This window comes from Ochlerotatus camptorhynchus, unplaced genomic scaffold, assembly GCF_037179485.1.
Source record: "Ochlerotatus camptorhynchus isolate MF236.1 unplaced genomic scaffold, CSIRO-AGI_Acam_v1.1 ptg000256l, whole genome shotgun sequence".
NCBI lineage: Eukaryota > Metazoa > Arthropoda > Insecta > Diptera > Culicidae > Ochlerotatus > Ochlerotatus camptorhynchus.
In genome coordinates, this window is record NW_027040746.1 from 1,228,299 (window position 1) to 1,250,302 (window position 22,004).

At 40.2% G+C, this 22,004-nt stretch overlaps 1 protein-coding gene across 1 annotated transcript in view; it reads left to right on the forward strand.

Annotated features, from left to right (window-relative positions):
• Positions 1-351: 351 nt before the first annotated feature.
• Positions 352-22,004, forward strand: part of LOC135705016 (dopamine D2-like receptor) — a 191,067-nt gene continuing 169,414 nt past the window's right edge. Inside the window, exon 1 of the mRNA XM_065226566.1 lies at positions 352-543. Within this exon, the coding sequence (XP_065082638.1) occupies positions 352-543 (192 nt within the window). The remainder of the gene's footprint in view (positions 544-22,004) is intronic.

Genomic DNA, 22,004 nt, shown 5'->3' on the forward strand with positions numbered 1-22,004 from the left:
TTTGCAAGGGCGTCACCCGAGCTATGTTTATGTTGTCTCAGTCGGGTTATTCCAAATATTGTCAATAAACTGTCTGTGCGAGGTAGCATGAATCTAGGTAACTCTAGTCGTAGGAAATATAAATGTAAGCTGAAGAGAAAATAAACGAATCTTGCCTAATCTAGACACGGGAGAGTGTGGACTTAATTTTGATGACAAGTCCGTAGTGAAGCATCAACGGGAGAGATGCTATTTGGCGAACCGCGACTAAGTGGCCAATGACCTGCCTTCTCCGAAAAATAAGTTCATCACGCCGCGAAACCAAGTGTTGCTAAAGTGTTCGTACAAAGTTGTGCAGTGATAAGTGCTAAAATGGGTTGGTTCACATCCGACAACTACATCACGAACCAAGTGGAAATGAACACCACGGAAATGAAAATCCTAGCAGGCGCGTGCGTGACAATGGTGGTTGTGATCATCGCGTATCTCCTGCTGAGACTTCACAGCAAGTACATGAAAAAGGGGATCAAAAACGTGGTTCAACACGAGATCCAACTGAACAATGTAAGAAGTTCGTGATCACTAAGAACAATATAACTATCGCGTGTGTTATAACATAATGAATCGCGAAAACCGTACACATGTTTTACTCAGCGTGTGATGTATGGGGCTGTTTACCCATAATCGTAAGCACATCAACTACCACGATTCCGACAACTCCAATCGAAGAAACACGGAGTAACGTTTTGAGCACGGACGTTAATCATGTAAATAAGGTAGTGGAAAATAGTGGAACTGTCGAAAAACATTTGATATACGGGATAGCAACATTAACATTACTAATTGTGTCAACAGTGATAATTAGCGTTGTTTGGTACAGACGCAGACAAAAGAAGAAAAGAAGTGAAAAAACTAAATTGATTAAAGTAGTCGTTTTGATGGCACAGCAGTCCGTTCTAACAGAGACGTCAACAGTCAGGGGCGAACGGTCAGCGGTCAATGACCACCCTGAGAACGCATCACAATTCCAGGGCGAACAGTCACAAGACACCCTGAGGACTCATCAATTACCAGGGGCGAACGGTTACCAGACACCCTGTGAACGCATCACAAGTCCAGGACGAGCAGTCACCAGACACCCTGATGAAAATTTCAAGCCTCAAGATAAGTACCCATCAACAAAGATGATAATAAATAACTAGAAAATGTAGATTTATAGTTTTTCCATAGTCAAGTGTTTTCTGTAAATTATTGAAACATTCTGAGTAAGTAGATCGTTTAACAGGCGATGTATTCAATTCTCGGTCAAAGCAAGTGAAAGAAATGTGTTGTATGCTTGGGCAAAACGTGTGATTTTTCTTCTAAATGAGCAGATTAAGTTTTATCGAGGATTATATCTCAAAAGAGTTTACGAACCTCCGGAAAAGCGTCAACAAGGCTAAAACTCTTGAGACGATTACTTTGAAGGAAGAAACCTTGGGAAATTTATTCAGCGAGTATGTTAGTCTTTTGAAGTCAAGCAAGAAAGAATTTGAACAAAAAGGCACCTGGAAAGCGCATTACGAAACTTACGAAATAACGAAGACGAAATTTGAAGGGTGCAAACAACTTTTATCTAAAGCGATTATCAGTTCTAGAACGCCAAAATATAAATTGAAAACTATTGCAAAAACTATTATATTCGTTAATCGTTTAGCGCCTCCAAAGGTCTGCCCACCGAAAATTAAATTTAAAAGCGTCGCGAGACTAAGTATACTCCTGAAGCGTTTTCCAACCTCAACCTCTCAAATTCCACGTCCTACAAAAATTAAATTCAAATCGTTAGCAAAACTTATCGTATTATTACGACGATATAACTTCCCAACAGTGTTCGCAGACAACCCAATTATCAGATTCAAAACACTTGTAAAACTAATCATTTGGTTAAACCGATTCCCCAAAATGACCGATTTTGACATTAAAACGGCTCCTGCATTAGTCCAGCCATACAATGGAGATGCAGATGGCCTAGAAGCATTCGTCGACTCAGCGAATCTTCTAAACGAACTAGTCAAAGCTGATCACAAACCTTTGGCAGCAAAATTTTTACGAACAAGACTAACGGGTAAGGCAAGGCTTGGCTTACCCGAAACGGCCAATACAATTGAACTGATTATTAGCAACGTGCGAGACCGTTGCCAAGAAAAGATCACTCCAGACAGCATTATCGCGAAAATGAGGAACGTCAAACAAAAACAGTCCGTTCAAACACTATGTGATGAACTGGAAAACCTTACGGCAAAATTACAATCCGTGTATTTAAGTAATAAAATACCGGATGATGTGGCGTCAAGTATGGCCAATAAAGCCGGAGTAGATGCCCTCATAAACGGTGTCACTAATAGTGATACAAAGTTAATCTTAAAAGCCGGAACTTTCAACAATATTAGGGATGCCATTACAAAAGTGGTGGAGAACTCAAATTCTCCTAGCCTACCAAATGCGGAAATATTCACATTTGCCAGCAGAGGTAGAAATAATTTCAGTAGAAATAACTACCAACGAGACTTTCACGGAAATGCAAGAAACTTTCAGAATAATTATCAAAGGCCAAACTACAACCGGGGATATGGTCAAAATTCTGGAAGACAGTATTTTAATCGAGGTTACAATAACGACAACCATAGCCGTAACTACGATTCCCAGAACGAGAACCGTAGCCGCAACTGTGATAATCGCTATCGTAATCGCAATAATAATGCTGACAATAGGCGTTACGATAATAACAACCCTAACGACAATAATAGCAGTCGAACTAATGAAGGCCAAAACAGAAGTCGAAATGTGTATTACGCGGAAAACGAGCAAACGTCATCGGCCCGTCCCCAGCCGGAGACGAACGCACCCACCGGGGTTGCTCAACCAAGAGCGTAAAAGTTTTCAATTTAGACATAAATTACACGAATTTTGTAACTCTGAAACTAGAGATGTGTGACAAGTCATGCACTCTAATAGTCGATACGGGAGCGGATGTTTCGTTAATCAAGGAAAACATCCTACAACCCACAACCAATATATACACAAATCACAAATGTATGATTAACGGAGTAACTAGTGGACAAATTGAAACCATCGGTATTTCACACACAAATATCCTAATGAACGGCGTTAAAATACCACTCAATTTTCAAGTTGTCGATAAAGAATTCCCTATTACAACAGATGGAATTCTTGGTCGAGACTTTCTTGCACATTATGGTACCAAGATTTGTTTAAAAACATGGCTTTTGTCTTTTGATTACCAAAATCAAACCTTTGAAATTCCTATCGAAGATAAATTCGATAGCAAAATCATTATCCCACCAAGGTGTCAAATAATTAGGGAAGTAGATATTGAAGGAGTTACAGAAGATTGTGTCATTATTGGTGATCAAATGGACACTGGAGTTTTCTATTCTAATACTATCATAAGTCCAACATCGAAATATGTTCAAATTGTCAATTCGAAAGAACAACCTGTTACAGTTCACGTTACTACCTTCAAACCAAAATTGATACCACTACGAAAATTCGAGTTCAAAACGCAACCACGTAAGGTTAATCGTAAAAAGGAAAGGTTACAGAAATTATCCGATGAAATAAATTTAGAGACTTACCCAGAAGCAAAGGAAAAGTTGAAGGAACTTTGTTTTAAATATAACGACATTTTCGCTTTACAAGGCGACACTTTAACAGCAAACAATTTTTATAAACAGAAAATCACCCTTCAGGATGAAAATCCTGTGTACATAAAAAATTATCGGACCCCAGAAGCCCATCTTGAAGAGATCGATAAACAGGTTAACAAAATGTTAGACGACAAAATAATCCAACCGTCGATAAGCTCTTTCAATTCGCCAATTTTACTAGTCCCTAAGAAATCAGTAACGGATGAGAAAAAATGGCGTTTAGTGGTGGATTTTCGTCAATTGAACAAACGAATAATCCCAGACAAATTCCCACTGCCACGAATAGATGAAATTTTAGATCATCTGGGCAGGGCAAAGTATTTCACAACTTTGGACTTAATGTCCGGATTTCATCAAATTGAACTTGATGAAGACTCTAAAAAGGCAACAGCTTTTTCAACAACTACTGGGCATTATGAATTCAATCGATTGCCTTTTGGTCTAAACATTTCCCCAAACAGCTTCCAGAGGATGATGACGATTGCATTAAGTGGGTTACCACCAGAATGCGCATTTCTATACATCGATGACATTATTGTCGTCGGATGTTCAGTTAATCATCACCTAGCGAATCTCGAAAAGGTCTTTGAAAAATTGAGATTTTATAACTTAAAATTGAATCCGTCGAAGTGTAACTTTTTCAAAAACGAGGTTACCTATTTAGGTCACCACATTTCTGACAAAGGCATACAGCCTGATAAGTCCAAATTTGAAGTTATAAAAAAATATCCTGTACCTACGAATTCTGACGAAGTACGTCGTTTCGTAGCCTTTTGCAATTACTACAGAAGGTTCATTCAAAATTTCGCTAATGTTGCCTACCCGCTCAACAAATTATTGAGGAAAAACGTTACTTTTAGCTGGACAACAGAATGTCAGGCAGCATTCGATACTCTTAAGAGCACACTAATTTCAGAAACAATTCTACAGTTCCCTGATTTCAAAAAGCAGTTTATTTTAACAACCGATGCGTCTAAAACAGCTTGCGGAGCAGTGCTTGCTCAGCAACACGGCAATATTGAACTTCCTATTGCATTCGCCAGCAAAGCATTCACAAAAGGCGAATCCAATAAATCGACTATCGAACAAGAGCTAATTGCAATTCATTGGGCAGTTATGCACTTTAGACCATACCTCTATGGCCGAAAATTTTTAATCAAAACGGACCACAGACCTTTAGTGTACCTATTCTCAATCAAAAATCCTTTATCTAGACTAACAAGGATGAGAGTAGATCTTGAAGAATTTGTTTTTGACGTTGAATACGTTCAAGGAAAACTTAATGTGGGAGCCGACGCTTTGTCTAGAATCAGCATCGACTCCGAAACTCTGAAAAACATACAAACGCTCATTGTCCAAACGCGAGCCAGTTCAAAGAAACTTAAAGGAAAAGATCGAGAACCAACACAGAATAGCAACGATATGCCTGAGCCTGATCAACTCAATGCGTATGAGGCGTTGAACTTAAGTGAAGTTTTTGATTTACCAAAACTCGTCATAGAATTAGCACGAGGAGACTTTAATGTCAGAAATGTAGAAATACGAATATTCAACAAAACAAAAAAATGTCAGCTAGCGACATCAAAAGGTAAGCTCATACCTGAGAACACAAATATTATGGATATCCTGAATGAAATTGAAAGAATGGCCACAAAAATGAACATCAATGCTTTAGCTCTAGCGCTAAACAGCGATATTTTTCAGCTTGTTAATCCACATATCTTTAAGGAGAAATGTGCACAAGAACTGAATTCTCTGCAAATAATAATTTATCAGCCTAAAAGACTTATTGAAAATAAAAATGAGCAATTGGAAATCATCAAAATCAACCATGACACCCCTTTAGGAGGACATGTTGGTGTCAACAGATTATATAAGAAGCTTAATAACCTATACAACTGGCCCAACATGAGAAAAACTATTACCGATTATGTCAAACAATGCGTAAAGTGTAAAGAAAACAAACACGGTGTAAAAACGAACGAAAATTTTACATCGTACCCGACAACATTTAAAACTTTTGATTCCATTGCTATGGACACAATTGGACCGTTTAACAAATCAAATACAGGCAACAGATATGCATTGACTATTCAATGTGATCTGTCGAAATATGTTGTCATTAAACCAATTATTGATAAATCCGCAAACTCAATAGCAAAAGCATTTGTAGAGAGTTTTATTTTAATTTACGGAGCTCCATCTGTCATCAGAACGGATCAGGGCACCGAATACAAAAATGAAGTTTTTGAAAAAATTTCAGAATATTTACACATAAATCAACAATTCAGTACGCCTTATCACCCACAAACAATTGGAGGCTTAGAACGTAACCATCGTTGTTTGAACGAGTATGTCAGACAGTTTGTGAACGAGTCCCAAACTGATTGGGATGAATGGTTACCTTATTATGCATTTTGTTATAATACCACTCCAAACACAGAGGTTCGGTACACACCTTTTGAATTAATTTTTGGAAAACTTCCCAACCTCCCTCAAGATATCCGAAATCCATCCAAAGTTGATCCAGTATACAATACAGACTTATATTATCAAGAATTGAAGCATCGTCTCCAAAAAGCAACAATAACAGCTAGACAAATCATAACCAAAATCAAAGATAAGCGAATTATTGATCAGAGTGTAAAAGCAAACCCAATTAATGTAATGATAGGAGATAAGGTAATGTTAACAAACGAAAATAGACGTAAATTAGATAAAGTATATAAAGGACCATATTACATCACAGAAATTGAACATCCGAATGTAACTTTATCAGATAATAACGGATATACTACAGTTGTACATAAAAATCGTATAATTAAAATTTAATCACTTCTTACTCTTTCCTCTTCTTCAGGGGGAAGGGGACAATGAAAAATCACATTTAATAAATAATCAAAATGTAATCAAAACATCACATTTAATAAATAATCTTATATCAATTATTCAAAAAATAATAATAATAGTAAAACTAGAAAATAATATAGTAATACATCACTGATTCAATCACAAGGAAAATAATTCATAACATATAACATATAAAAATATAATATAATAAAATAAGCTACCACAGACAGAGAGTTTACGCAATCTTTGAGAATAGCTTCGCTATTCTTTCAAAAGGGGATAGGTGTAGCATTCCTGCTACGCATCAGTCATAGGATTTTTCCAAATCAATTATTAGGCGTGATTACCCCCGCCTCCTGAATTAGCAATTTCGCACAATCTGCTTACAAGATGTGTACGCTCATTATCACGGTCATAAAACAGTAACGTTGGTTATTTTTGAATTTGATGCGCTTGCGACCTTTACCTGCAGACGCTGAATTATTATTGTTTATTACACATAGCGAGACCGTTAAGCATGTCTCATGGTTATGCCGAATTGCAACCTTTGCAAGGGCGTCACCCGAGCTATGTTTATGTTGTCTCAGTCGGGTTATTCCAAATATTGTCAATAAACTGTCTGTGCGAGGTAGCATGAATCTAGGTAACTCTAGTCGTAGGAAATATAAATGTAAGCTGAAGAGAAAATAAACGAATCTTGCCTAATCTAGACACGGGAGAGTGTGGACTTAATTTTGATGACAAGTCCGTAGTGAAGCATCAACGGGAGAGATGCTATTCGCCGTTGACACCGAAAAGGCTACTTCAGTAGCTGAACAGGGATTGCTATATTCCCTGGTTGCGAATCGCCATCGCAACGCGCAAACCCAAGCCTCAAACCAGCCATTGTAGTGACCACAGCTCCAATCACCAGGCGCTATCTTCCAGACCAGTTATAGACACCGATCCGCCATTGTCGACGGAGTGATTAAGTCACGGATCGCCATCGCGGTCAAACAACAGCTGTCCAATATAAGCACCGCCATCGTCCAGCAAACACTACCGGTACGTACCAAGGAAGCAGAAACCCACAGAACACACCCCATAATAGCCCAATAAAACCATCCGCACCATAGTTCCATTTTAATAAACTTCTAGACTTTTTCCACCCACACTTTAGCTTCCAATTAATTTCACTATCACTTTAGAAATCCCACAGTTTCTGCACAGTTTGTTCCGCGGACCCCTCCAAATTACCAAGTAGCATGCCGGCCCTGTGACACAGTTCAGGGGTCTCATGCTACTGAGCTAGATATCCGGGAGTCTTGGTTGAGCCAATAGGGTGAGTCTCATCTAGTCTCAGAGCTGTCCATCATCTAATAGCTCTTATTTATCATATCAACATTGTCCAAAACTGCTATCTTCTCGCAAGTTAAAGCAATAAGAAGTTAAATAGTATATTTACTAGCAACACACATGATGCACACCATCCAATAAGTCTCTTTCACTTGAACGACTTTTTCAAAGACAGAAGCCTTCCACTTAGTCAAGATGTTTTAAAAACAAATTGCATATTAGTGCCACTTGCAGGACGAATTCTAAACTAAACTGTTCGCCTTCCAATAGGCCTTATCTATCTAAACAGCTCTGATGAAGACCGCAACCCAGTGATGTCATGGTAAATTTGGAACTGGTTACTCATTTAGAATGAATTTTTTTGGGCCTTTGCAGGAAATAAATAGTTGCCAAAAACTGGTAGACATTGGCACTGAACGGGATTTTTTGACGTAGGACTACGTCTGTGATTTCTTTATGGGGGTGCACTTTGCGAAAACCGAAAATGGAACATGTAACAAAATTATGAAAGATTTTGAACGTTAATAACTCAGCTGCCCCTGGACCAATTTCAATAATTTTATCACCAATCGATCAGATATATTTTTACGCATCTGTTGAGGAATTTTTCATTTCCAAAATCTCGCTATTGAAAATTGAACGAATCTGCAACTGTTGCTTTGATAATTAAAAGTATTACCGATTGCCTGCGAAAAGCGATTTCCCTAACACAGATTTCATAGTTGAATTCCATCCGGTCTCACCAAACGGTGTTTATGCAATAACCGTGAGGTGAAGGGTGGTGTTCTCCAGTAGGTACACAACGAAAGGCTGCCTGCAAGCAGCGAGCTGCAGCCCACATGCGCATCCATAGAAGGAGGAAGAAGCCGCACCGCTATTGATTGGAGTCAGTGGCTCTTCGTGAGTTGCTGTGGGCCATCTATGTCAAGCGCGTCATACTGAAGAGTATAAACAGAGAGAACCCCGCTCTAATTCCTATTCCTACACAAAACACAAGCTCATGCTGCAGTTAACAAATAAGATTTATTTTATAAGACCACGTAGTCCTACGTCAGCATTGCGTACAGCCCCATAGGGCTGTCCCTTGTAGTTTTTTTTTTAATTACTGGAAAATCAGGGAATATCAGGGAATTTTGTTTTCTTCACTAAGTCGGCACACTTTTTTTTTTTTTCCTTTGGTTTGTTTTTTCCGTCGATCTTGTTTTCCGTGCTGAGCACCAATGCTACCGACGTGCCAGGAAGGCAGCTCCCACACACCTGGACCCTACCTATCGACCCATCAACTCATGAACCGGGGACCAACGGCTTTACTTCCCATCCCTCAGAACATCCCGGCGGCGCCGACTGGGATTGAACCCAGGCCTGCTGGGGTGAGAGGTAATCACGCTTACCACTACACCACCGGCGCCGTTAAGTCGGCACACTTAATACAGATATATAAAGTTTGACAGATAAAATTAGGGGTTCGTGGATTTTCCTATGTTTCGAGGGGTGCATCAATTAGCTTGGGACCGAAAATAGTACCAGAACTGAGCCAAAAAGTTGAGCACATTTCTTCGGGACCTACTAGTCTTATAGTTACCTCTATGGATATACCTCGATACAACGTAGCTGTCACGTTTGACTTCCACCGTCGATATCTCACAAATAAAAATTCAATCATACAAATTGGCATGACGAACAGATGGAGAATTGTCCCATGTCTTCAATGGTGTTATTACTTTGCTTGATTTAATGATTGTTAGCTAGAAATCAGCGATGGAAGCCAATTGTAACAGTTACGCTGCTCTCACCTTAGTGTTCTTGGTGCACTTTCACAGCTATCAATTGAGTGCTTTCGGTGCCTATACCATTTTTGCATTAGTATAATTTTGTGGCAAGTACAATTCATACTCTTTACCAAGCGAAGTTAAGAAATTTTTCAACTTGAAAAAATTTCCTGGACCCAGCCACCTCCATCATGGTCTTGCTTTGTAGCTGCGCCTTTACCGACTGAGCTAAAGGGAGGCCCCTCAAGAAATGTAGTAATCACAATACGAATCAGAACGATTCTCGACTGCACACTTCCATACACCGAACCTAAACTTTCCACGCTCAGCTGATTCTCCTTAAGCACTGATTACCACGCTGCAAAGGAAACGCAATCCCATGCTCATTGAACCAAAGGCAAGCTCTTTCCTATACGCAGATTAAGCAAGCTGAAAATTATCTTATCGGTCCCCAGCCATCGTAAAGCATAGTGGTTCTTCAAAATCCATATTTCATCTTAGACAAACAGAACCGCATAGTCAGTGTTCTATCGCTCCTCCTGCCTGATTCCGTACCCTTCTTAGCAAGCTGCTGTATATATTTGCATACATTCCTTCCCGTCTGAAGCCCGTGCCTCCTGCCAACCAACCGCAGCCAGCCAGCATCCTCGGAGGCCTTTGAAAGAGCGAAACACAAACCTCAGGGGTGTAATGGTGCCTACAATTTAACGGATTATCTTCGAACCAGCACCAGCAGCAGCACATTCTCTTCTCTCGGAAGGCGGGCGGCGGTGACAGACGCGCGTCGCAAAATACCGGAGGGATCTGTTCCACTTTCAATTTTCCCGGCACGTTCCTCTCGTCGGGTGTATAGGCATTTACATGGCACTCGCTCACACATACAATCACACGCAGACACACAGAAACAGTCGCACACGTCGTTTGTGCAAATACAACCCTAAAACAGGATTTTCCGCCCATCAACAATCCGTAACGGGTGAAACCGGAAAGGACGAATCAAATCCTGCTTCTGCTCGTGGCTCGGCGCTCGGTGCTGCACGCTTGCCGGATCGGTGCATTCACATCACGATTGTAAAGATAAACACAGAAGTAATTTCAATACAGATTTGCGTTCACGAGCATTGGTGTACTTGCTTCTCAGGTGCTCACATAGCTATGTCGGTACGTGGAGGTGCACTTCCTCTTGGAGAATTCCATACAGGCGCACATACCTATGGAGTTCGAAAGAAATAAAGACCTCACGAGCTGCGAATTATTCATAGCCAGCCGAGAATATATGCATTGCTAACATTAGCATGTGTACGTGGATAAGGATAAAAGTGTATGCTTGGTCGGATGCTTTAAGACTGGTGGAAAATGCAACTGGTTTACATGCAATGGAAGGTGAAAAATAGTTATTAATGGATGTTGGCTACTATTTTTTGTCGCATTCTTGAATCGCATGGCACCGTGGCATTGTTCTGATATCCGTAAGAAAGGATTGTAAATGGTTTGAACTCTTTGATCAGAATGTGTTAGCATCGTACAGATGCTTGCATCCCGGGAGAGCAACTTTCATGGATCAATAGGATGTCAATAGGATTTGTTTTGTCGCAGGACGTTATTTTAGCTTTATTCAATTATTTTAGACGACAATCTCTTGTGGATTCTAATTTAATCTAACACCAACACAGCCAGTTCTTGAAAGCATCCTGGAAAATGATATATATATACCTACATCATTTTTCTTGTCTACTTGATATATGTTTCACATCGAAGATGCGTCACACATATCAAAACGGCCAGGCCTACTGTGCCGCATTTAAGGGGCAAGATGATTCAGAAAACATCGGGCCTATTTAAATGCTTCATAATCCAATAAATGGATGAAACGTCGTACCGTACGTTCCGATTTTGTTCTGTCGTATCTTGCGTTCCGATTTTGATAATTATATGATTGATGGTCGTTGGAAGCATCAAAGCTAGAAAGGTTAAGTGATGCTCCATTTTCTTCTTACGGTTGGGGCAAGAGCACTAACTCTTATCTTAGCCTTTTATGACTTATGGCTATAGCGCCATTACTCGCTTTCTGAAAAGAGAAGAGGGAAAGGAAAAGGAGGAGGACAAAGGGAAAAGAATTAGGTTTTTTTTTTTCTTCTTCATGTGATTATGTGAAATCTATGAACATAAACAATATTTTTGATTTGAAATATACAATATAGAAATGCATAACGGCGGTGGTCACTACCCGAGTCTTGTCACTATTATCAAATCATAAAAAGTAACAAGGAATAAAATGTTATCCTTTGATAATTGGAAAATCCTGATTCCCTAGTTTGAATTTGTCACGGCTAGGGTTCGGTGGTAGATCTTATACCAGTAACGCACCACAAAAAGGTGATCTCCCAACGTTACTGGTTTGAAAAGATAAAAATTTACCAAATGGAACGAACTCACCAAGTTTAGCTGCTTGACATATGTTCATGTAGAAGCCCAAATTGTAGACGAAGCTTGACGAAGATCAACATGAATTTATTAAATTTCAGATATAAAAATGAAATTTATTCATTGATATTGAAGGTATTATAGATGTTAGGTACTGATCTAAACCTAAACTTATCTAATAGCTTAAAAGTAGAATTTGTTCCTAGAAGTAAATTGAATTTCTTGCATCTAACTTAACCTAGCGACATTATTTGCTGTCTACCTTACAAACTACTTTGTCACTTTGGTTGTGTGGTCGAAGAAGGTTTCTACTAAGTCCCAAATTAACGGGGGACTTAGCCGTTGATGGTGAGAACTTGACCATATGTGCGTCGGCCGATCTTTAGTGAAAAAGAGGGCGAGCAACGATCAAGTTCTGGGTAAGGAAAACCCCATCGCCGCGTGTGTGGGAAGCGAACGCCTTCGTTCAATTCCATCGTGACGTTTTTTGTTTCAACGTGCCGCAGATACGCTTTTGGGCCCAGAGGCCACCAGTGCCGTCAAGAAAGCCTGCGTATGTCCGGAAATTAGTGCGTGGCACATACAATAGAGTTACGGAGAGTTGACTGCAGCAACTGAAAGAAGTTTAATATCATCATCATCAATGGAGCTTAGATCATGCTTCATGACAAAGACGGATCAAACGGATGACGGAGTTTGACATCAAAGTCCACCTTCCATCCAAACAACGGGGAAACAAAAGGGACCTCTCTTACCACGGCGGATTGCGAAGAGCCCTTCTATCACTACCGCGAATCATCATTCCAGTGCTCACACTCTAATTCAATTGGCGTTGACGGCACCTTCGGAGAACCGTGTCTTCTAACAATTTTCTTAGCGCCCCTCGTTGGGACTTTGTATGCGAGCGAGCTGTCAATTTGATAGTTGAGTGTCAAACAGTGAAGTTATTATCTTGCATTAAATCTTGATTTAAAACCAGGCTTGGCTTTTACTCGCACGTGTAACTAGGAAGCATATGTGTTAACCCACACGCCGAGAAGAAAACACGATGCACGCGGAGAAAACTTTCGTTGCTCGCCGTGCACGAACGCTCGAACGGAGAGCAGGAGCATTCCCTATCGTGCACGAACGTAAAACGAAGAGAGAGAGAGAGACACGGAGGAGAACAGTGTACGATCCTGGCAGTACGATTTGGGGTCTTGGATTTCCGAAATCATTTGTCGTAGTCAGTTCACATCGAAAAGCGTATCCGTAAGCTGTGGTTAGAACCATCATTGCCCCTGGACGAAGATGTGGTTGCATGGTGGAACAAGAACCGAAAGATCGATCCTGCAAAGGCTATGCTTGCAGAGACAGTGTTGCAGATGCCTCGCACGCAAGTGTCTGTCGAACGCGCTTTTAACAGCCTTGGTCAAATAATGACCAAACATCGAACTAAAGTGGGATTGGCCATGTTTGAAAAGATACTATTTGTTAGAGCAAATGGTAATATTATTGATAATATTTACTTTAACTATAAGGTTTAAGGTGTGTTACTTCATTAACGAAATTTTCAGTCAGAAACAGATTTGTCTCTCACAACTGGTTCTTAATGTTTTGTATTTTCAGACAGTAGAACGGATACAAAACACTTTAAAAAATCAAGATTGTAGGATTTCAAGATTTTTAAAATAGCCAAATTCTTTAGAAAGCAAACATCATGATTCTAAATATTGAACAAACTCCTTCTAAACTATGAATTTGCTCAATGGAGGTTTACGTAAATCCGCACTGAGACCATCACACAGAAATTATACAGACTGGTCAGTCAAATAGAGATTAAAAATATTTTTTGCGATGAAAATACAGATTTAAATCTAAAAACATGAAGCTACTGGACAGTGCACAAATCACAGGGAATGCGCCAGCTGTTATGAGGTAAGGAAAATGCGCAACGCAATCGCTTCAGCGAGCGTGTTCTTGCTCTGTTAAAAAAGCCGAGTGTAGCCAAGTGTAAAACTTCGGGATTTCTCATCTGCCGAAGTGTATGCGATGTATTGCACTCTCGCACTCACGTACAATCTGGTGTAGGGTAAGCCGACCTACGGTGCGCGCACCATTTTGTTGGATGCGGTGCACGTAGCAGGTACACTTTCCTCTTTACTCACACCGAGGAGAGAACCAAGCCTGTTTAAAACTCGAGATAAAACTCTGTGGGATCGAAAAAAATATCGTTGTGCTCAGAAAACAGAGCTCTTTTCAGATGATGTATAAAAACAGATATTTTTTTCTTCCAATTTGGTATTGTCTAAAGGAATCTTTATCAGCTTTTCAAAAATCACATCCCTATGTTTCGGAGACTTTCGAAAGTAAGTGCAAAATTATGTTTTTTGATATCTAACGAGAAAAAAAATTATTCGACGCAAATACAAGCGTGACGTCGAAGTAGGCTATGACCATCGGTAATTCAATTGTAATCAAATAACACTCAATTATGTTTTAACGCTTTTTTTGCCCTTACGCACCCTCATTTTTTAATTGCATCATATTATACTTGTTTTCTTTTTTTAGCATGTTGCATTACACTTGGTAGCAATTTGAGATTACTCGATCAAAAATAGAGACGAACAAAAAATCGCGTTACAGAGAGACGAACCAGCCCAAGGCTGAAAGTCTCTTTAATAAAGAAAAAAAAATCGCGTTACAGAATTGAGTGTAATGCAATAAAAATGTCTCATGCTGAATTTTATTTCAAAACACATTTTGATCATTTCCTTGAGAGTGACCGTTCTCGAATTTGGCCAAGTTGGTTGAAAATGGGGCTTAGCCTACACAGTTGAAAAAAATAATGTGAATTTCTATCACTATGATGCATATAAAAGGAGCGTCATGTATCATACAAGTTAACATTCAAAATATTGTATGCAATATTTCTTGCAAGTGGTATTATGGAAGAAATATACTTGAAATTATCATTAGAGATAACTGAAAGCAGCTTTAGTCCGGGAATTAGAAGGTGCTAGCTCTACTGTTGATCCAGAAACCCATTTTAAAATGTTTGATACCTCATACCAATTCCGAAGTCACTTTCAGAAGCAATAAGCTCGACATGTCTACAGTTCCGATATCACATGCCTGAAGGAACTGCAAGCACACCTTCAGATACATTGAATCCAGCGCGTATTAAATAAAGCATGATGTAAAACACGATTGGGAATATCCACTGTCAGTAAAATAATATAAAAAGATCTCACCAAATTATGTGTCTATAGATCCTGTCTTAAGACATTATGGTCACCATCGTCCTCCTCCTCTTGCTTGTAGATGCTTTTTTCGCAGCAGCACACATCAAAAGTTCTATTCAAAGGCACTAATTTCCTACTGTATAGCTATAGATATTTATTAAAAAATGCAAAAATATTTGAAAAAAGTGATAGAAGTCAACGATGAAACAGCGACCGAAAAAAACACAATTCCATCCGCGAGCACAGCACACTGCGATCATCCTTACAGATTTTTGCTAATTCAGACGACAATCTCATGTGGATTCTGCCCGAAACTCTTAAAGAAAAAAATGCTCAGTATTCCTACAAAATCTTGTCTGGTTTTGTTTTCCAGAATATTGATCAGTATTCCTTCAAGAACCTGTTGAAGGTTTGTTTTATATTTACGGTATTGATTCAAAATATTGTTTACAAAGTGGCGTGTTTGACATTTTTCGAAAGATCGCGGCATGGAAACGTTGCTTCAAATTGAAATGACATCTGACGTTTTACACGCTATTTCAAAACTTCCCAAATTTGGGAATAATCCACCCAGATCGGTAAAAACTACACCTACACAAAAATGAGTAAACTATGTTGGAAGTGACAAGTTGAAAAATGAACAACATCGATAGGATTCATGTCAACGTTGTCCATTTGTCAACTTGTCACTCCTAACATCGATTATCCATTTTTGTGTTGGTTCCGTTTTGAACGATCTGGGTGGATGCTAGCCGGCTTGCGTCGCAGTCTGATTACCTTTTGTTGAGTGCCAATGGAATTAACAGTTGAGGTGAGCGCAACTGTTGTTGAAGCTTCCGGAATCACGACTGAGTCGTTTTCCGACATCCGCGTTTTGCACCGTTATTTCGATGGATTTGTGGTGAGTTGAAGGATCGCTAGCTGAAGTTGATTGCATGCATTCAGACCAGATCATGTGACCGGTTCCTATTTCACCGGGCTCGGCTATGGTCCCCATGGGTCATCCAGCAGCTGGCAGACTGGGGATTAGGAGGTAGCATCCTATTTTTTATCCGGACCTTTCAGGCCTTCATATTAGGCAACCATCGGTCATTGACTCGCATGGAAGAAACTGGTGTCCGGCAGGGCTCTGTAATTGCGGTGACCATCTTCTTGCTCGCGATGCACGGGGTATTCGTTGGTCTTCCAAAAGAGATATTTATCTTTGTCTATGCCGATGACACTGTACTCTTGGCAGTAGGTCTCACCCTAAAGGCACTCCACAGAAAGCTACAGACCTCAGTCTCTTCAGTTCATAGATGGGCGTCTGAATCTGGGTTTGTGTTGTCAGTCGAGAAAAGTGTGTCATCACACATATGTCACTTTCCACCGATCAAATGTGATGGTATCCCTATCCCTTTCCAGTCCTACCCCCGCAGATTCAGCAGACGTGGAGCTTGGAGATTTACGATTCGTGTACCAGGTGGCAGGAACACTAGCGTCGAGGACAATCAGTTTCCTAAAGAAAACAACCGGAACTGGAGAGATCTGCCTCCTCAGAGAGGGGAACAGACTTCTTGAGACCCTGGCCCATCAGAAACTCCCCCCAGTGTCAGAAGTCCACTGGAACGGAGCCAGGGGATGGGAGGAGCCTCCACTTACCGTCGATCTATCTGTAGCCAGGCGCTTCAAAGCCGGAGACAACGCGCCGGAAATGCGCGCCTACGTCGCTAAAATTCTATGGATAAAGTATTACAACCACCACGGACGGCTCTGAAGCTAGAGGAAAAGTCGGATTTGGAATCGCAGATCCTACCGAGAGCCATTTTTCCGGCTCCCTGACCAATGCTCCGTTTTCTCCGCGGAAAGTGCGGCCATTCTCCATGCTGTTACTATAAGCGCCAACAAACACATCTGCATCTTATCAGACTCTGCCAGTGCCCTTTCGGCCCTAGAATCCCAGGCATCCAGGGATCCAGGGGATCCAAGAACAATCGCCATCGAATACAGTTCCTTGAACGTTGAGTGGGCTTCCACAAGGCAATCTTTTATTCGAAAAGTGAAAGGGGAGATTTCCAAATGGTAGGACACTCCAAGTCGACAAGACTTGTCTCGACTTTGTTCCGGGCACACACGTGCAACACACAACATGGGCTGCTCCTCCAATTTCCGGAAAACTTGTGACACTTGCAACATTACCATGACAGTGGAACACATATTGGCTGATTGCCCAGGGTACAGCAATTTAAAAAGTCTTTACGGTATACCAAATATCATAAGGAACGCCATATCGAATGACCAATCAGCCGAAGCAGCGGTGATCTGCTTCATTAAAGACGCCAAACTTTACAAAAGTATTTAATCTCAAGGACTAACACGATAACCAACAACCCGCTATTGACACTGACTACCGACACCCTCAACAAATTTCTACTTTGTAAACTAAGCCAGCAAATACGACACTACTCAGCTATTATATTTGTACTCTTGTTTAAGCCACTCTGTGTTTTAGGACTTCTCTCAGAAGCCCCCTACCCTGTACGCAATGCTGACGTAGGACTACGTGGTCTTATACAATAAATCTTATTTGTTAACTGCAGCATGAGCTTGTGTTTTGTGTAGGAATAAGAATTTGAGCGGGGTTCTCTCTGTTTATACTCTTTAGTATGACGCGCTTGACATAGATGGCCCACAGCAACTCACGAAGAGCCACTGATTCCGATCAATAGCGGTGCGGCTTCTTCCTCCTTCTATGGATGCGCATGTGGGCTGCAGCTCGCTGCTTGCAGGCAGCCTTTCGTTGTGTACCTACTGGAGAACACCACCCTTCACCTCGCGGTTATTGAATAAACACCGTTTGGTGAGACCGGATGGAATTCAACTATGAAATCTGTGTTAGGGAAATCGCTTTTCGCAGGCAATCGGTAATACCAACAATCCATACGAAACTAACGATTTTAAATTGGGGTTAGTGGATTTTCCTATGTTTCGAGGGGTGAATCGATTAGCTTGGGACCGAAGATAGTACCAGAGCTGAGCCAAATAGTCGAGCTCCTTTCTTCGGGACCTTCTGATCTTATAGTTACCTCTATGGTAATACTTTTAATTATATGGAAATATATCTGATCGATTGGTGATAAAATTATTGAAATTGGTCCAGGGGCAGCTGAGATATTAACGTTCAAAATCTTTCATAATTTTGTTACATGTTCCATTTTCGGTTTTCACAAAGTGTACCCCCATATAGAAATCACAGACGTAGTCCTACGTCAAAAAACTCTGTAATGGAGAAACCTCCCTCCGAGGCCCACCTTCTTGTCGGGGACCCCCTTCTGGGGCCCTAACTACTCAACTTTGTTATTTGAGGCACCCCCTTCTGGGGTACCCAGAGATGAATCAGCCGATGGCTGAAAGTCTTTTAATAAAGAAAGATAAAGGTAAATGATAAAAGAAGTTGATTCACCTGCTGGTTCAGGTCTATGGTCACGTATGAAGAAAGAAAGTCATCCTCGGTAAATAGGGTAGAGCGCTACTTCGTCGTAATCGCCCATTTCCGTTCTATCATTCAGAAAAGATCAATAATATCAATGATTGCACCGTGCACAAATCAATAATAGGTTTGTTCCGATGTATTAGTTCATTATCTACAATATAAATCCTATTGGAGCGCAACAATTATTTACGCTCTTTGTTTTCCAAAAAAAAGAAGCACTTCTAGTGAATCCCATTTTTCTACGTATATCCGTAGGACGAAGAAAATCTAATGGCGTTTCAATGCGTTAGGACGGAATTGGAACTCGTTGGACGAATTTATAATCAAGAAGCAGTATTAGATTTTAAACAATATCTCAAAAATTTGTGACTCTTTATCAAATCATTACGTATGGAAAGGTGAATAAATTTAGAAGTCATCTTTGACAGAAATTTTAAATTGGTGTTTGCCCGCATGGTATTCCAGCACACTCGTGGCGCAGTGGTTAGCGTTTATAGCTCGCATGCTGAATACAAGGGTACGTATCCAGGAAATAACCCTTTAATTTTTTGTGTTTGTTGATGCACTGCATAAATATAAGAATTATGATTTATTCGGGCCACTATCATTTCATATTTAAGTACATTAAATTTTGTTACTAATAAAGACATGTGCGGATTGCTTCATGTGGCTTGAAAGTTCTGTCGGGACTTTATTCGAACTTTATGGAACTTGATAGTTCTGTCGGAGCTTTATTTTAGCTTTATGGAACTTGAAGGTTCGGTCGGAACTTTATTTGAACTTTGTGTAACTTGGAAGTGATTTTAATCGTTTAATGCGGAACTTTTGGTTACTTGGGTAGTAATTGCCTGCATGCTGTGCCATCCAATCATCACACACAGACCACACCAAGTCCTCCTACCCAATGGCTGCAACTTGTGTGATGTATGTAGTGGGATGGTCATCAAATGAATTCCGTTAGCCTTCGCGTAGGATAGGGCATGGATGCATTGGCATCATAATCGACCACTTGGTGTGTTTTGCGAAATGCTCAAGAAATTTTACGAAACTTCCAGCAGTAATCCAACCGCTCAGATGGGTGCTACCGACGGTTCCAGGGTCGCAGTTGTTGAGCATCCTATCCTGCCAGTTTTTACGGGGAAAGATCATAAACGGTGAAAATCTGAATTTTACTTGTGATGTAAACATCCATGCATGCAAACATTCATGCATGTAAACTTCCTTTTCACGTAAACTAGCAGCTTGCAAGAAATGTTGCGAACAAAGGTTGAAAGTTGCATACACTATATGGAATATTGCATGACATGTCTCATAAATTTACACGATTTATAATGTAAACTTGTATGATTTATGACGCTCCATTTATGTCCATCATAGTAACGGAAATTTACACTACTTTTTTTAGCTGTGTAGTTCACCACGTTCACTTGATTCAGCCTTACTAACCTATTTGTATCCTTTGCCAGTCACTACCTTTTTTTGGGTTGTGTACAGTGTTCATGCCAGCTTCATCCAGATTCCATATATCGATTGGCTCGAATTTTTAACGGGACTGAATTGACTGAATCCGTAGTACCACTCGAAAGATGCTAGATCATTAACCCGCTTATTCACGATGGATGTATCATTAGCTAGCGAAAACTGGTATGCTAGTTTTCGCACACCAAGAGGAGTGAGTCCGTGATTCAGCTTGCTTGCCTTCAACCCGTAATCCTGCAGCCCTTCATAGTCGGGTCCGTACTGGATCAACTTATCGGATGCCTTCTGTTTCCGGGAATAGCGTTTGTCACAACTGATATACGCCTGGCGGTCGTTTTGATTGGTTGACCGTCCAATACAGCGGCCACGGCTTCCTTCAGTAAATTTTCATCCACACGCACTCGTCTGGCTTGTAGTTTCGAGGCATCCTGAAGAAAAATTCCGAAAAGACGGCTAGTTTTTGTTGTTGCTGTGAAACGTCAAACCTGGGATGCAGGGTTTCCAGTTATGCAGCGATTAATAATTGAATTAATCTTTCTGCGTGGGAAAGCGTACGACACGTTTTTTTTTCTGGCAACAATCACATTTATTGTGGTAGTGAATTCTGTTATGTTTACCAGTGCACGCTATGTCTGAAGGCAATTTTTTTGCAACATTCATGTACCTCAGTTTTTTCTTCATAGGATGCTAGTATTGGTCATAACAATCAAATCTGTGATGGTTTTAAAATATTTCATCTTGGGGTTTTTGAGAAAAAGTGTTTCGAAGTTTACAAAGCCGATTATGAAGGCGTATATGGACTATTGACGATACAAAACTTCACTCAGTTCTTTTTTTATGTACTGTGTAAAAAAAGTAATCTGATTCCAGAATCCATGTAAAAAAAGACTTTATTTTATTACGAATTGAACAAATGCAGTGGAATAAGGTTAAAAACTTGATTCAACTAATCAAAATGGCATTAAAGAGTTCTCTTTAACTCTTAACTAAGATCCGTATTGATTATGTCGGCTTTGCGCAAAATCAATTAATGTTTGTTGCTAGAACAACTTCTTGTTTAAATTCTCTTCCCTCATAAGAGTAAAAAAGAAAGAAACGTGCAGGACAGTCCAAGACAGCCACGTAATTATAGTAAGCATTGATTTTCGTCATTTTTTGAGTGTTTTGATGTAGGACTACGTCTGTGATTTGTATATGGGGTTACAATTTGTGAAAACTGAAAATGGAACATGTTTCAAAATTATGAATGATTTGAACGTTAATAACTCAGCTGCCCCTGGACCAATTTCAATAATTCCATCACCAATCGATCAAAAATATTTCTACGCATCTTTATCATTTTCAAAATGTTACTATTGAAAATTGCACGATTGTGCAACTGTTGCTATGATAATTAATATTATCACGGATTGCCTGCGAAAAGCGATTTCTCTAACAAGGATTTCAAAATTGAATTCCAACCCCTCTAACCACACGGTGTTTATTCAATCACCGCGTGGTGAGTGGTGGTGTTCTCCAGTACACAACGCAAGGCTGCCTGCAAGCAGCGAGCTGCAGCCCACATGAGCATCCATAGAACGAGAAAGGCCGCACCGCTATTGATCGGAATCAGTAGCTCTTCGTGAGTCGCTATGGGCCATCTATGTCAAGCGCGTCATACTAAAGAGTATATTCCTACACAAAACACAAGCTCCTGCTGCAGTTAACAAATGTTAAATGTTTTATTATATAAGACCACGCAGTCCTACGTCACTATTGCGTACAA